General features: G+C 43.1%; 1 protein-coding gene across 4 annotated transcripts in view; it reads right to left on the reverse strand.

Moving 5' to 3' along the window:
- Nucleotides 1-16,734, reverse strand: part of SPNS3 (SPNS lysolipid transporter 3, sphingosine-1-phosphate (putative)) — a 112,674-nt gene that overhangs the window by 76,597 nt on the left and 19,343 nt on the right. For all 4 annotated transcript variants that reach the window (XR_012896993.1, XR_012896992.1, XM_075904315.1 and 1 more), the window contains exons 8-9: nt 11,573-11,762; nt 3,369-3,434 (exon numbers count right to left, since the gene is read on the reverse strand). Coding sequence is in view for 2 of the 4 variants with exons in the window: in XM_075904315.1 (XP_075760430.1) it covers nt 3,369-3,434; nt 11,573-11,762 (256 nt within the window). In the remaining 2 variants the exon portion in view is untranslated. The remainder of the gene's footprint in view (nt 1-3,368; nt 3,435-11,572; nt 11,763-16,734) is intronic.

A 16,734-nucleotide genomic window follows, 5' to 3' on the forward strand; every position in this document is an offset into this window, starting at 1 on the left:
TGACTGATGAAGAGTCACCTTTTACTATGGCAAAAGGTATATGAAAAGTGTGGCTTGCTTGGTCTTTCAAGTTTTTAAATTAGCATTCTGGTTTGACATACTGCCTAAGGGTATGTCTACACTAGCCCCCTAGTTCGAACTAGGGTGGCTAATATAGGCATTCGAACTTGCAAATGTAGTTAGTCGAACTACACGCGGCAGTCAGAAGTTAATCCGAACTAATTCCTTAGTTCGGATTAACTGTTATTCCTCCTGCAATGAGGTGTAACAGTTAGTCCGAACTAAGGACTTAGTTCAGATTAACTTCTGACTGCCATGTGTAGCCACGGGCAGTCAGCTCGAGCTAAGGGGATTTAAAAATGGCGCCCGCCCGGGAACATGTGAATGAAGCTCAGGATATTCAAATCCCGGGCTTCATTTGCAACTCCGGTTGCCTACATTACCACCCTAGTTTGAACTAGGGTGGTAGTGTAGACATACCCTCAGAGACTAGGCCATAAAGGTTCCCAGTCGGAAAGTGTGAGGGTGCACTCATTGTGAATGTGAACCAGAGGCGGATATAGGGCAGGGCAAGTGGGGTGGCTGGCCCAGGCCCCGCGCTTCAATAGGCCCCCGGCACCCAGTCGTAGAGCAATGCGGCGGAGCAGCCGGGCAACGAGGGCCCACACAGCTGCCTTGGTGCGGACGCAGGGTGACTGAGCCAGGCGGTTGCCCCCAGCCCCAGCCAGGAGGGACCCAGCCCACAAGCTGCGCAGCATCAGGCTGGCAGAGCGCTCTGCTTGGGCCACTCCTGGGGGTGGGAGGATGACAGTGGCAGGCTCGTTTGCTGTGTCCGAGCTCCCTTTCTCGGCAGGGGCCAGTCGGGGCAGCCTCTGTGGCCCCTCCTCTGACCCTGCATGGAGCCTGAGGTGCCATCTGCTTTCCCTCCAGCTGCTCTGCAGGCTCCTGAGAGGCTGCTGGCTCGGACACAGCAGCCAGCCCCATCTAAACCAGGTCAGGATTTCCCTGCTCCTCGGGCGCCTCGCTGCTCCAGTGTCTGAGGCTGGAGAAGGGGCTGATGCTGGGGAGAAGCCCTTTTTCCACCGGTTGTTAGAGACCCAGCTGTCAAAAGAGCTAGACAGCTATAACAGACTTAAATACGAATGAAAATGTTTAATTATTAATGCAGAATTTTGTTTAAGAATGAATTACAATGTAATTAAAATAAAAAATTATCCCACTAAATTAAGTTTCTATCAAATTTACCCAAATCACATGTAATATGAAAATAACCTTCAATTTGTGCATTTGATGCCTTTTTTCTATTTTTTCTCCAAAGGAGGGCCGTGAAATTGTGCTGCCCTGGGCCCCGCAAAACTCTCATCCGCCCCTGATGTGAACTCCTCTATAGAGTGACAATGTTAGCAAACAGTTCCTGCTAAAGAAAAGAGTCACGACAATAGCTTCCACATCTGGAAAGGAGACTTCACTTTTGAGAGGGGATTTCAGTAGACACAAGTTGTTACTGACTAGGCAGAGAAAGCAAGCACTGACTTACTGAACAAACCGACAGAAGGTGTCACCTGAAGGCAAGAGCTGATGGAACAGGTGTCCACCCGGACACTAAGGCTATGTCTAGCCTGTAGGGCTACGTCTAGACTGCAAGCCTCTTTCGAAAGATACTTCTTTCGAAAAAGAGCATCTAGACTACAAACAGTACTTTCAAAAAAGCAAGCTGCTTTTTTGAAAGAGACCACCTAGGCAGTCTGGATGCTCTCTTTCGAAAAAGCACAGTTTGCATTATATAGCGCCTTTTTTCGAAAGAGCACTTTCAAAAAAAGGTATTATTCCTCGTGAAATGAGGAGTACCACCAGCGAAAGAAAAGCCGTGTTCTTTCGATTTAATTTCAAAAGAACACGGCTGTAGTCTAGACGCAGGTGAAGTTTTTTCAAAAAAAGTAGCCTTTTTTCGAAAAAAAAAACCCCTGCAGTCTAGACACAGCCTAGGCTTTTTTTGGAAGAAGCTTTTCCAGAAGATAACTTTCAAAAAAACTTCTTCCAAAAGAGAGCATCCACAGTGCCAAAGCGCATCAAAAAAGTGATCTGCTTTTTCAAAAGATACCGTCCAGACTGAATGGACACTATCTCACATGTAAGCTGTGATTACTATGGGCGGAATGGCCACCAGGGCACCTCTGCTTTTTCCTCTTTCCTCTTCTTGCGAAAGAACTCCTTCTTCCCCATCCACGCACACCTTTTTCCGAAAGAGCTCTTTCAGAAAAAGGCTTCTTCCTGATAGAAAGATGTTTACCAATGTCAGAAAAACCTCTCTGTTCTTTCAATTTTCTTTTGAAAGAATGCAACTGCAGTGTGGACATAATTGAAGTTTTTTCGGAAAAATGACTGTTTTTCCGAAAAAAAAACTCTGTAGTGTAGACATACCCTGGCTGTCAGCACTAGTGATAGCCAAAGTATATTATTAATCTCACTTGAATAGAAAGGAATCATCATCCCTCTCTCCATCACAGATGCTGCCCCATGATCATGAACACTCCAAATTCATGCCAAGAATATGCTGCCCGAATCCCACGTTGTGCCTACCTAGGATCTCTACATAGCAGCAGCATAGCAGCAAAGCCATTGATCTGAGGGTCTTTCAAGTTCATGCTCCAAGTGAAGTTACTGTCACTGAGCATGATCCTTCATTTGTATCTTTCGAAGAGATCACTAAAGACAGTATAATGTCTGTCTACAACACTGGTGTTCACTCTTGGAACACTTTTTCCCCTTCCAGAATGCTTAGCAGTTTCATAAAACTCAATGTCTTTAAACCTCTGTTTTCTAAAGAAAATCTTGAAATTAGCAAGCAAGCGACTCCATTTCATTTCACCACGCTGTCAGTTATCAGCAAATTCCTCCATACCCCAAAATAGTGCACACAGCTTTCAGCATTTACAGATCAAATTAATAAACAGCGCCACATTGCCAAAGTGTTAGAAAAACAGTGAAGTTCCGCATACTATTGGGGGTTCCAGTAGTGACACTGCAAACCCAGGAGAGTAACAATGCATATTTCATCAGACTTTCCTAATAAGCAAGTTTTCTTTAGAAAACAGAGGTTTAAAAATATTGAGTTTTCCCCATTTGGATTTTTTATTCAAAGCCATGTCAGCACAAACATAAAATATTTGAATACGGACAGTGAAGTGGAGTCTCTTACTGGTGCAGGGCCAACTTTTAGTGTTAATGGGATACCAATTGTAGTGTTCTTAAGAGGAAACAAAAGGCTTACCAGTAGAAGCAGGTGCTCTGAGTACACAGATTTGAGAACAGAATTAAAATAATCAGCACAAACCATACAACTACAGGAAGAATGAATTTAAGCTTACCAGTAGTATGTCAGCCACAATGGCCCAGTTTAAGGATAAAAGGAATTCTCCAAGTGCAATAAAAATCTGAAAGAAACAATAACCAAAACATAGCAGCATTGTATGATTTTTCTGTACAATAAAGTGGCTAGATGAGTTCACTGAAGTGCAATTACACTTTGCTGTTGTAATGAGAGGTGTTGTATATGAAAATCTCTTTCTAAACCTTAACTAAGAATCCTAACACCTCCTGAGATATATTTAAATAGTGTCACATTTTAAAGATGGAGAAAAGGAGACACAGTGACTTGGCCAACATTACACATTGTCATTGGTAGAGTCAGGGACAGGAGTCATGAGACCTCACTTCCCAAAATCTCAGATGCACCAAACATAAAGGGGAGGTTTACGTGTAGTAAATGGGGAAAAGTATTTCAGAACTCAGGGTATGTCTACACTTGCAGCCTATTTCGGAATAGGGCTGCAAATGTAGGCATTCGGAATTGCAAATCAAGCCCAAGATTTAAATATCCAGCACTTGATTTGCATCTTCCCAGCCGGGCACCTTTTTTTTTTTTTTTTTTTTTTTTTTTTAAATTTACAACCCCGGAATAACTGCCCACATCTACACACGGCAGTGAAATGGGTGTTCGAAATAAAGCCCTATTTTGAACTACCTGTTATTCCTCCTGCAATGAGGTTTAACAGGTAGTTCGAAATAGGGCTTTATTTCGAACGCCCATTTCACTGCCGCATGTAGACATGGGCAGTTATTCCGGGCTTGTAAATTTCAAAAATGGCGCCTGGCTGGAGCGATGCAAATCAAGCGCAGGATATTTAAATCCCGGGCTTCATTTGTAATTCCGAATGCCTACATTTGCAGCCCTATTCCGAAATAGGCTGCAAGTGTAGACATACCCTCAATTAAAAATCCCCAGTAACAATACAATAAAATACAGCAAAGCAATAGTGCAGAGGGAGATCCCCACAGCGCGATGAGTTTTTAAATGAGCTCCACAGAGGCAAAGTTTGAGTACTCCATTCAGAGGGCTCTTCCCAAGAGCAAGGGAGGGACTGGCTCTTAGCCATAGCCGACCCAGGCTCCTTGAATTGCATTCCTTTTATGGTGCCCTGTGGGAATTCCCTAAGTCACTGCAGATGGGCCATGCCACACTTCCCACCATGGCTGGGTCCCTAATAAATCTTATATCTGCGGTCTTGGAAAGTATTAACCCTGTCCTTGACAGCCCCTAGTTATAGGTTTAAATCAGGTTGTGTGGACCAAGCAGCATCTGATGGAAGTACGACAAGATTAAAAAGTTAACCTGTAATAAACTATCTATTTGGAGCAATTTCAGAAGGCAGCTTCTGACTTCAGGACAGTGGCCACCGTTATGCTAACTGTAGCACTCTGGTCACTTAGGGAACATCCACACAGCAGCGTTATTTTAGAATAACAAAATGCGCATCTACACAGCAAGCCATTATTCTGAAATAATGTCGAGCTGAAGGACTTCTTATTGCAACTACTGTAACCCTCATTTCACAAGGAGTAAGGGAAGTCGAAGGAAACGTTCTTCCTGCGACTTCCTGTTGTGTAGACAGTGCCAAAAGCTGAGTTAAGCCAGCTCGACTTCAGTTATGTAATTGAGATAGCTGAAGTTGCATATCTTAATTCGACTTTTGCCCTGCAGTGCAGACGTGCCTTTAGGTAATGGCATAACAAAGAAGATTACAGTATTAACTGGAGGCAGTTAACCTGTTATGGGAGATCCTTGACACTTGGACGCAATGATTGGGCTAATGAGGTAATTAGCTGAATAAGGGAATCTATGTAATTGACAGGAAAGAAGGGCAGAGCTGAGAGATTGAGCTAGGTAGAAGGCTTCTTCTGACATATGCCTTGACGTGATGCTTGGTGATGCTAGGAATCTAAACACTGAAGATACTCCGTTGCTTTTCCCCTCCATGTGTATGTGTATATTGTGACTATTCAACAGTACAAATACGGCACTGTAACTCATGGGGTAGCTGCCTGGTCACACCTGTCCTTGCAGATTTGGATTGCAGTCTCTTTTCCAATTACAAATTCTGCTTTTATGGGTTGTGATAGCCCATAAACTGTACAGACATGTTTTCTGTGCTGCTGAGGAGCAAGAAATACTTTAATTATAGCACATTGGCCCAAATGAAACATGCCTGTTAATATGGGTAGCCATATCATACAACTTTGCCTATTTCAAGCCATCCAGCAATAACCACAAATAGTCTAGCACCTTGTGAACCATTTAAGCATATCAGCCCTTCTCTGCCTCAACCCAAACTACTATGCTTTCGTTAATTTCTCCCTAGACAGTCCTAACTGAGCAGGTGCATCTACACAGCAGGGCTTAACTCGAAATAAGCTACGCAAATAAAACTATGTCAATTCCGTAGCTCAGGAGTTCTCAAACTTTGTGATACCGCGACCCCCCTCTAAGTTGCTTGTGATCCCCTGGGGGGTTGGGACTCATAGTTTGAGAAAGGCGGGTGTAGCTTATTTCGAAATAGCTTATTTCGAAATTGGGAGCATCTACACAGCACTTATTTCGAAATAGAGCACTCTTCCTCCGATCTCCCTTCCTCCTCGTGCAATGAGGGTTACAAGAGTCGGAGTAAGAAGTCCTCCAGCTTGACAGTATTTCAACATTATTTTGAAATAACTGCTTGCTGTGTAGAGGCAGACTAAATTATTTCAAAATAAGCATTATTTTGGAATAACAAAATGTGCATCTACACAGCAAGCCATTATTTTGAAATAATATTGCTGTGTAGACATACCCATCATGTGCTAAACATGTCCCTTACTTCTCTTTAGTGGTGCCATGAAAATTCAGCAGGATCACTGTTTGTAATTTGATACTTTAGAATCACTGCAGATTGAGGGAGTAGGTTTCAGCACTGAAACAAGGCTCTGTCCAAGTGTTTGCATACAGTTGAGTCCTGCTGTGCAGCTTAAACTATATGCAAATCCATCCATCCTGAAGCAGCTTATAAGAGACAGTGCAAGTTCAAGTGATGTAGAGAAGAGACACTAAAAGAAAGTTGCAGCTCTTTTGGATCTAGAAGATCAGGGGCTGTGTCTACACTGGCATCAATTTCCGGAAATGCTTAAAACAGAATAGTTTTCGTTATAAGTATTTCCGGAAAAAGAGCGTCTACATTGGCAGGCTGCTTTTCTGGAAAAGTCCTTTTTCCGGAAAAGCATCTGTGGCCAATGTAGACGCGCTTTACCAGAAAAGAGCCCCGATCGTCATTTACGCGATCGGGACTTTTTTCCGGAAAAGACTACTGGGCTGTCTACACTGGCCCTTTTCCGGAACAGTGTTCCGGAATAAGGACTTATGCCCGAGTGAGAGCAGAATAGTTTTTACGGAATAGTGGCTGATTTTGTACAGTAGAGCATCGTAGCTTTTCCGGAAATTCAAGGGCCAGTGTAGACAGCTCGCAGCTTATTCCGGAAAAGCGGCTGATTTTCCGGAATAAGTGGCCCAGTGTAGACACAGCCTGTGTGTTTGTGTATGTAAAGATTAGAACCAAAGAACTGCAAGAGTTCTGGACTCTTCAGGTACATCTACATCGCAACACTATTTTAGGATACCAGAGTATCCTGAAATAGCTATCCCGTGTCTTAACAGCAAGCCCGTTATTTTGGGCTCACTATTCCAATGTCCCTGTAAACCTCATTCTATGAGGAGTAAGAGACATTTCAGAATAGCACTTTATTTCTAAGTTTGGCGCTGTGAGGGGGGAATGGCTCAATCAGAGCTAGAGACAATATTGCTTGTTTCGTGGCAAGTCAGCTCTCATCTGTTAATAAGTATAATTATATATCCAAGAGCTTGGAATGTCTGTCCAAAACAACAGGGAAAGCCCAGCTATTGTACTGTTCAGACCACAGAGTCAACTGAGAGCTAGATATAGTACTAGGAGACAGCAGTTAATTAAGCTGGAGTGGTTAGAAGATTCCATAGCAATAGGGTTTTTATTTTATTGGGATTATGGCTGTGAGTGAGGTATCTATATTCTTATATAGCTCTTATAAACTAGGCTAAATGCTGTACCATGATATTTAAACTTGAAATGAGATTTAAGAATGTCCTGCTATAAAAGTCAGTCACATATCTTGTAACATACCATTACACAAAAAACTTTCCATGACTGTCTTCAAACTTCATTGCAACAATGGCTTGCAAAACCAGATCATATATGCCTGCCATGAAGAATAGGCTAGATGTGTCGCTCCTGCAGCAAATGAAGTCAAGAGGTTGAACCAAGGATGCACATTTGGTCTATTATTTAAAGTCTTAAAGACAGTTCCCTCCTTCCCTCAACATTAGGTTTTACATTAGTGGCCTTAAATACTTACTGCATATTTAGTGCAACTACAGTATTTGGGCAAGAACTCAGTAGCCATGTGTACTGTATCAAAGGAGTTTTGTATCACTTTCTTTGCCCTATTTCTTAAGTCCCTTTTCTACCCTATGCCTCATCCCTCCCGCCACATTGGATTCCAGCACTGTGCCCACTCCAGTTGTCTTTTTCTTTCTGTTTCCCTTCCAGTCCCTGACAAATAGTCAGTTTAAAGCCTGATGGTAGTTTCCATGGCACGCTGGCTACAATTTCAATTTGAGGATACTGTCAGCTTTGAAGTAAAGATCTTACATCATCCCTAGAGAGTTGTGAACAGGAATGACCACATGCTGAACATCTGTCTTCCTGGGGTTCCCTATAAACATCCTAGAAAAATCTAAATCCCAGGTGATTTTTTTTCTAAAGAGATTCAGAAAGCCATTTTAAGGGCAGCGGGTTTGCTGTTACATTGTCAATTGAAAAATAAATTAGATGAAGGAATCAAACTTGTGCTAAAATCAGTTCCAGCAAGACAGCTTGGGAAGAGTCAGAGTAGCATTGAATGGGCTGGTGTAAAAAAGACATTGTGCCTCTTTCCTAAACAAAGTAGAATGATCACATGGGCAAGAAGTGGACATCACATGTCATGGAGAGGGACTAAGTGCTGACCACAGATTAAATCCCAGGATTTGCAACAGTCTGCAGTTGAGAGAGCTGCTGCAGGTTGGCTCAAAATTTGGCTTCACTGGGCAAACTCTGTCTTTAAGTCAAGAGAGGTGCAGCCCTCACTGTACTCTGGCTCTTGGTAAATAGCTAATATTCAAACATAAAGCTTAGCAAGGTACTAAGGAGACAGCACTCACTGCTACAGCCAAGTATACTCCTCTCTTTTCAGCGTAAGGAAACTTGTAGCTTTGCATGGTGGAATAGATTCAGACAGGTGATCCAAAGCAAACACACCACTTCTTGAGATAGAACAAAATTCAGGGACCTTTGTTGCAATCTGTACAAAAACTAATTTTGAAATCAGGAACTGCTAAACTGCGCTGAGAGAAAGCAGAGGAAAGACACAGTTCTCATGGCTTTGTCAATCCAGCTGCCAAAGGGAAACACTAAAAAAGTCTTGAAATATTTCCATATCAAATTCCACGAGAAGTTTCTTGTATGTTTGGATAGAAAACACAAGGCTGATGTTCACCCTCCAGCTACATACAGCCAAAGGAGCCTTCATAATTTATTCAAATGAACTGAGCAATGAGGCAAGCACTCTTAAGGAACTATGGCTATGGCTATACTACGGGGTTTTTCCAGGATACCAGAGGTAAACCACTGCATCCAGGGAATGTGTCTGCTCTTCTGCTTTTTTTTGTGTGGAAGAGCAGATGCTATTTTGGAAGCCATGTCTTCCTCCTCCATGAGGAAGAAGGGCTCTTCTGAAAGAGGAGACTTTTCTGATATTTGGCCTGAGCCTCATCCGAAAAAGCTATCGGAAAAAGGTACGCAAATTGCAGAGCGCAAGTTGCATACCTTTTTCTGATATATCCCTGTAGTGAGACATAGCCTATGTGAAGCTTGCAGTTTTTGCCTCAATAGCTTTCTAATAATTTAAGTACAGACTAGTTTGCTGGTCACCATGTGTCCGAATTAACATGATCAAGAAAGCCAGCTTCTCTGCCTGCTTCCTACACCATGGAAAGCTCCAATTCAGTGGGATCTTTGAGTCAGATGCATCGGCTGGCAGTCCATCTCAATTCTCACATCATTATGAGATTGAGATGGAGTTTGTAAAGAAAAAAACAGAATGGTAGGTTTAGGGAAGGGAAACATTTAGGCATCTTATAGATGTAAGAATCAGAAAAAGCAAGTGGCAAGACTATACAGATCTCAATAAAATAAATAAATAACACTATAGTCTTCTACATAGAGAACCTGCAGCATTAAAAAGCCCACTAGCCTCTACGGAGGGGGGCGGAGGCGGGGAAAACTATGTCTCTCTATATCCCACTCTGGGATTGAAAGCTTGAGAACAGTGTTGGATGCCAGCCCCATTTAAGGGAGGATTCTTCCAATACATTTTAGAAGAGATGATGGGATGTTCCCCTGCCCTTTAAAACTGAGACTTTTGTGGGGGGGGGCGGGAATCGTTCATGATGATTTTCACCACATGCTGCTCAGTCATCATTTGATGTCTCATGCAACAACCAGAGAACAGGAGATGACAAACGTCTTTGAGCAAATTAATTTTTGTCCAACCCTGCATAGTCAAAAAGAGGGGGCAGGAAGGAGGAGCAGGACTATGACAGGCTGGCAGAATCATTTATGATGTTTCTTAAAGCTAGTGGAATATACGGTAGGAATGTAAGCGACTAGTCGACTAGTCCCTCTAGGGGAACAGGAGCTGGTGCCAGGGGGAGTCCCAGACGGGCTCTTAATACATTAAAAAGGCTAAAACACAGCAGGGGAACCTGGCACGAGCTGGGAATCAGCTGGCCCGGCTCACACTCGGTCCCCCCAGCTTTTAAATGTATTAAAGAGTGGGGCCAGGAGCTAACCTCGCTGTGGCTCCCCTGCTTATTGACTAATCGGCTAATTGATTGATTCGTTAATTAACCTATATTTAGCATACCTAATACACAGTTATAATTCTGTGCTACCCCTTTAGGTGTAAAATGTCTGCGTGTGGCAGGATTGTATTTGAATCTGAGATAGAGGTTCTTAGAAAGAAGGCAGATTCTCAAGACAATTATATTCTCTGTCATTTACTGCTACACAACTGAACCTTTAAAAAAAAAGTCAAGTCCACATTTTGCTCTGTGTGCATGAAAATTTCATCTGTTTCCTCCTTTAAGTGTTAGGGGGTCTTTCACTGGAATTTTAGACTGCTGAAGAGGTAAATGGAAAACCTTTTTGAACAAAAGCTATTTTTAGAAGAGAAAAACCCTGTGATAGCACCATTTTTGCAGTGAAGTGTTGATTACTGTAATTAACTTTACATGGATCCTATTATTTATGTTAATTCTGGTAATGGTGGATCTAGAGTCATTGGAGGGGATTTGGAGTTCTTTCATAACTCTTAATGAATTATTTCTAAACTAAGGCTTGCATTCAGTTCATCTTCTTAGGGAATTCCTGCTGCTACTGATCTCTCTTGCTAGGTTTCAGCATTCCTCTTCGCTGACAGAAGGATTTAAGCTATTTACACATCTACACGGGTCTAAGAAAAGCAACTAGTGATTTTGGGCACCCAACTTACTGACTAAATTCTTTAACAGGAACTCTGTTTATTGCACAGTGCCAAGCGCATTGTAATTTTAAGCATTCTAGGAGAGAAGAGAAATAGTACTATACATGACAGGTTGATTTAATTAAACACCAAGTTTAGGACTTTGTGCCTAAAAATACCTATGGAACCAGAGGCAATCAAACCATGCACAGCTAAAGATGCATTGTAGACTTTTAGCAAGAAGGCATCATAGGTTGACTAAACTTACCATTCTCTTCAGTACAAAGATGCAGTGCATGGAGGTTACAAGTCCCAATCTGCAACATCCCCTTTTCCATACATGTTCTGACTGTTCAGATTAAAGGGGAACTCTGCACAATGGGATGTATTCCCTAGGTTGCACCTCTGAAGTCAAGACTACAACCACCAATGGAGTTATAGCCCCCTGCGCAGCACTTGGCCTGTGGGCTACATTGTGGCATAACATGAGTCATTGCAAGCTGTTAATTAAATTCCTTCAACTAGACCATTCTGAGACCTGCACCCTGAAACCCATCCGTGCTATCTTACAAAACCATTTGTCAGAGCTACACACTTTATCGATACTTACATAAGCAGCATGGATGCTTTGTGAGGCCAGCATGATAGACAGATAGAGACATGGGGCGAAGGACAGCATGCCTACAGCACAGATCAGAGGGTCAGCCTTAGGGTTTATCTTCTTATATCTCTTTGCAATTACTCCCCCGGTGATGACACCAACAACTCCTGTCACGATGGTAATTGCTCCAAATATTAGGCTGGCAGTAAAGCAAAAGGATGTGATGAGTAGGGAAACGAAAGCACATTAAGAGAAAAGAATCTGTCCAAGTGCCTATCATTCATCTGTGACCTCCACTTCTCTTGTATGTCTCTGAGAAATGTTACAAGCTTCTTTTCTCTCCCCACCCTTTTCAAGGTGTTTACTGCACAAAGCCTAGAAAGATTTCAATGGAGAAATCAAATCTGGGCTCCATTTTATCCAAGTCTTTCAAGACTAAAGACATGCCTCAGCATCTGATAAATTGGACCTTGTTCCTCTGCTATTGATGTCCTGTCCACCAAAGCAGTGATGTGCCCGTGCATAGAGCAGGTATTATCACCTGTTCCAGAGGAAGGGAGATTAACGACCCCCTGGGTGTTCTGTTAATAGGAATTGCCTTAGAGAGCCACAGATTCAGAGGCATTTCTAGCTGTCTTGGCCATACCTATGAACTGAGCTACTCCCCACCCGCAGTGCAGATGGGGTAGCTTCGCATCACAGGCTGCTCCCATGGAAAAGATTCCATCCTATGGGATCACACTGCTAGAACTCATCATAACCATCAAATTAATCTGGCTCGCATGGGACATTTCTCTCATCGCTGGATACACCAAGCCTAGTTACATGACAGCCTGGGGCAGACTGAAGAGTTATCCAGCTGGAACTTCACCATGTAGAATTTCAAATGTCACTCAGTTTCCTTTCATGTGCCCAGGAAAGCTGAAGTGCTCCTCTGAGGAACAGCCCATTGGCCTTCTTGCCTAATTGCTCACAAGACTTGACTTGACTGTCCCAGATGAGAGTCTGATGATGAAAATAAACTTCCTATGATAAAGAAGATTCTGGTGTCCCTGAGTGTTTAATCTATCATAGCCCTCATGAATGAAGTAGAGACAGAAATGCAGCGTTCCTAACAGAAGAGGCTATATCTATTCTGCAATGAGACACCCCTGGCTGGCTTATGCCAGCTGCCTCGGGCTCATGGAGCTGTTTAATTGTGGTGTAGATGTTCAGGATCATTCTGGGGCCTGGACTCTAGGACGCTGAGAGGCTGGGCTGCAACCCAAGCTCAAACAACCACACCACAATTCAGCAGCCCGAGCCTGAGTCAGCTGGCACAGGCCAGCTATGGGGGTCTAATTGTAGAATAGGCGTGCCCTTAAGAAGTTGTGCCCTTTCTTGGTGCTCCCTAGCTCTAAGGCTGGGAGATCTGAATTTGTTTGTGATGCCAAACTGCAGCACACTGGCTCTTACCATTTCTCCTGGATGATTAGGAGGAAATTAGTTACTAATTCTACACTAAAAAGGTGAAGCAATAATTGACAGCTAACTCGAATGGGCAGCGTTCATGTGTGCCTTATCACTAGGGATGTAAATGATTAATGAGCTAACCACTAAGCCTCATCCTCAGTGGGTGAGGCTTACTAGTTCGAGTTAATGGGTAGGGGCTGGAGCAGCTCCCCACCCGCCCTGAGGCTATGTCTACACTCGTGGCTTCTTGCGCGAGAAATATGCAAATGAGGCTAAACATGGAATATCGCCAAGCATCATTTGCATACCTAATGAGCCACCATTTTTGCAAAAGTGGCTCTTGCACCAGAAGGAGCTGTCTACACTGCCCCTTCTTGGGCAAGAAAAACCCTCTTGTGCGATGTCGCTACGCTGATTATTTTCAGGAATAATGGCATTGCGCAAGATGGTTTTTCTTGTGCAAGAGGCAGTGTAGACAGCTCCTTCTGGTGCAAGAGCCTCTTTTCCAAAAATGGTGGCTCATTAGGTATGCAAATGAGGCTTGGTGATATTCCATGCTTAGCCTCATTTGCATATTTCTCACTCAAGAAGCCACGAGTGTAGACATAGCCTGAGAGTGCTCCGCCGCAGACAGGGGTTGCTCCTGTTGGCCAGCTGGAGTCACCCCTGTCCATGGTAGGCCCCTTCCAGCCTCCCCTACCGCAGGTTACCCACTGACTCTGTGTGAGCCAGCTGCAGAGTCTGCAGTGAAACCTCTCTGTCTCCAGTAGGACTGATCTCCTGTAGCCCTTTGGCCTGACACAGTCACAGTAAGCAAAACAATAAAACCATGCATCCACACCCTCAGCTTGGAAAAAGGTACTCAAAATACAAGGGGAAGTTTAGCTTCCTTCCTTCCCTCTCCTGCCTAAGTCAGACTCTGCCACGTGGGGAAGAACACTCATTTCTGCAGCAACGATATCTAAATAATATGAAACTTTCAACTACAGCTGTGTGAGTAATTTTCCAGTTCACTAGCAGTCCCCAAAAATAATAATTTTAATTTTACAACCAAAACATTTTTACATTTCAACTATTTTAAGATTTTTGCTTTTTAAATACAATTGCAATTGTGAAACACAATTAAAAATACAGTTTTTAAAAAAGTCATGTAGACTTTGATTTCTAGAATGGTATTTGCTTCCCTCCATCCCCCAATGGAACCAATTCAGCAAACCAACAAGAATACAGAAAAAAATGTTTTGGTGCTGCCAAATATGCATTTTTCCACCAGACCAGGTTTCCACTGAAAGATTTCTCCCAGCTCTAATTCTAAGATCTGCACAAGGGCAAATATGCTTCTCCTCCAGTTACTTGCAGGTAAAGTAACCCAAAGGTCTCTCATTGAAGGTCTCTGATGTCTGTGAATCTCTATTAATATGTAATTTGGACAGGTCCTGCCAGTTTCACTGCCTAAACCTGTGCTGGCCAATGCAAAAAACCTGTGCACTGAAATTCTGATTGTTACCGTCCAGGATACCTCAAACAATGAATTCTGAGCCTTCTGGCCTGCTTCCTTGAAGTTTCTTGCATCTCACAGGCACCAGGACTTGATCAGGGTTCTACTGATTTTCTTTACTTTATTCTAACCCCTCTACATGGATGAAAAGCATGGCATATCACTCAGCCCTTGAAATATCCTGAAAGGCTACGCAGGGCTGGATTAAGGAGGGGGCAAGCCGGGCTAGCTGGGCCACTGCCCGGGGCACCAACCTATGGGGGGCGCCTCATGGCAGCTGTAAGGGTGCCACACGCCCGATTGCAGCTGTAAGGTGCGCAGCGCGCCAGGGGGTGGAGCCACGCATGCATTGCGCTCCTGCTGCCCGGGGCGCAGGAATGGCTCGAGCCGGCCCTAAGGCTAAGGAATGTAAAAGAAGGAAATTGAAAATGCAAATGAAGCACAGATTTACAAATATCACACTTCATTTGCATAATCACGTTCAATCACTTTTTCAAAAAAGGTTTTTTCGGGGGGAAAAAAGCAGTCTTGACACGCTTCTTTCAAAAAAAAAATTTTTTTTGAAAGAACCCGTAAACCTCATTTTTTCAGGAATAAGAGTTCCTTCAAAAAAAAAAAAAGAATTGTGGGTTTTTTTTTCAAAAGAACCACGTCTAGACTGCTTTTTTTTTCTTCCGAAAAAACCTTTTTCGAAAAAGTGATCAGACGCGATTGTGCAAATGAAGTGCGAGATTTGAAATCTGCGCTTCATGTGCATTTTCGATTTCCTTCATTTACATTCCTCTTTCGAAAGATGACTATAGTCTAGACGCACCCTAAGTGCAGAAAGTCCAGGAGGATTGTCTTCCTCCACCCTGAAAGAGGAAAGTGTTCTGACAACATCAAATCCAATGGAATGTCAGATGAAAATTTACAGCCTCGCTTTCCTGCCACCCAGCTGGGACACAAAGCAACAAATCCCTCTTCCTTCTAACCCCGCGCATTGTTTTGTGAAGGTACCTGATATTTTATCTGAATTTCAAGATCTGTAATAGAAAATTCCTGCTCAGAAGAGCTCTGCCTGCAGAAAAATTATTGATTGGTGGGAATTACCTTATTTTGTTGTAAAAGATTATGGTTCTGTGCCAGATGAATCAAGCCTGATTCACACTGGCATCACACTGATTCTGCCACTTTGGCAGTTGATTGGAATGCCAAAAGAGCAGGATGTCCACATTTTTTATAAAATTATAAAAGCTTTAGAAAATCTGACCTATGGGGGAAGGTTTTAAAAAATCTGGGCATATTTAGTCCTGAGAAAAGAAGATTGAGGAGGGAACCTGATAACAGATAAGAGGACAATGATCAGTTGTTTTCCCTGTCCACCAAAGGTAGAAGTAAACTCCCTTAAACACTGAATCTGAACCTCATGCTTAAACCCTTCTCCAGTCAGCAATTTTTCATTACCAGGATGTTTAAATTACTGCTCCCCTCCAACCCATGTATTCTAATACCTATATAGATGTGATGCTGTTAGAAAGCCCTTTAAGAGAATACGTTTATTTGAGATGCTCCCCAAGAAGCCAAATTAAGGACTTGTCCACACACAGAATTTGCATAGATTTAACTAATTCAGTGTAGTAAAATCTGTGAAAGTCCTTGAGGGAACACCTGTATGGTATGTGTGTGTGTAAGCCTGGCCTTTAGACTTCTATTTCTTGCAAGGGAAGCTGCTTGTTTAAGACACCCATCAGGGATTCAGTGGCATCCAAGTAGTGATGCTCTGCAGACCAAGAGCTGATACTTCTTTGTAAGGAGGGAGCTAACGCCAAGCTGACGTAGTACCACCTTCTAGGCACTGTTCAACAGAGTTAGCATGTGGCCCTGGATTTCCCTTACTCCACTACGAGTCAACTCCATCTGGGAGAAATCATCATCAGGGCCTTTCACTCGTGGCCAATTTAAAGCCTTTATTCAGCTCACAAATGGTACACGAGACAAGTCAAGGAATCTGAGAGGCATTTCAGGAGCAAGGCAGCATCTTCTCTTAATTGGGTTACCGTCTCATTTGGGATGAGGCGAAATCCTTTAGGGCACCCTAATTCAGCAGATTCTTTTGTAAAAAGTGTACCGTTAGCCATAATATGCACAGTTCATAATAAAGCAATTTACACAGAGGAATTTTATCCCCATTGTAAGGAAGGCACAGCGGCATCAGTTCCGGGCTCCATTACATACTACC

The sequence above is a fragment of the Pelodiscus sinensis genome, chromosome 21 (genome assembly GCF_049634645.1).
Source record: "Pelodiscus sinensis isolate JC-2024 chromosome 21, ASM4963464v1, whole genome shotgun sequence".
Taxonomy (NCBI): Eukaryota; Metazoa; Chordata; order Testudines; family Trionychidae; genus Pelodiscus; species Pelodiscus sinensis.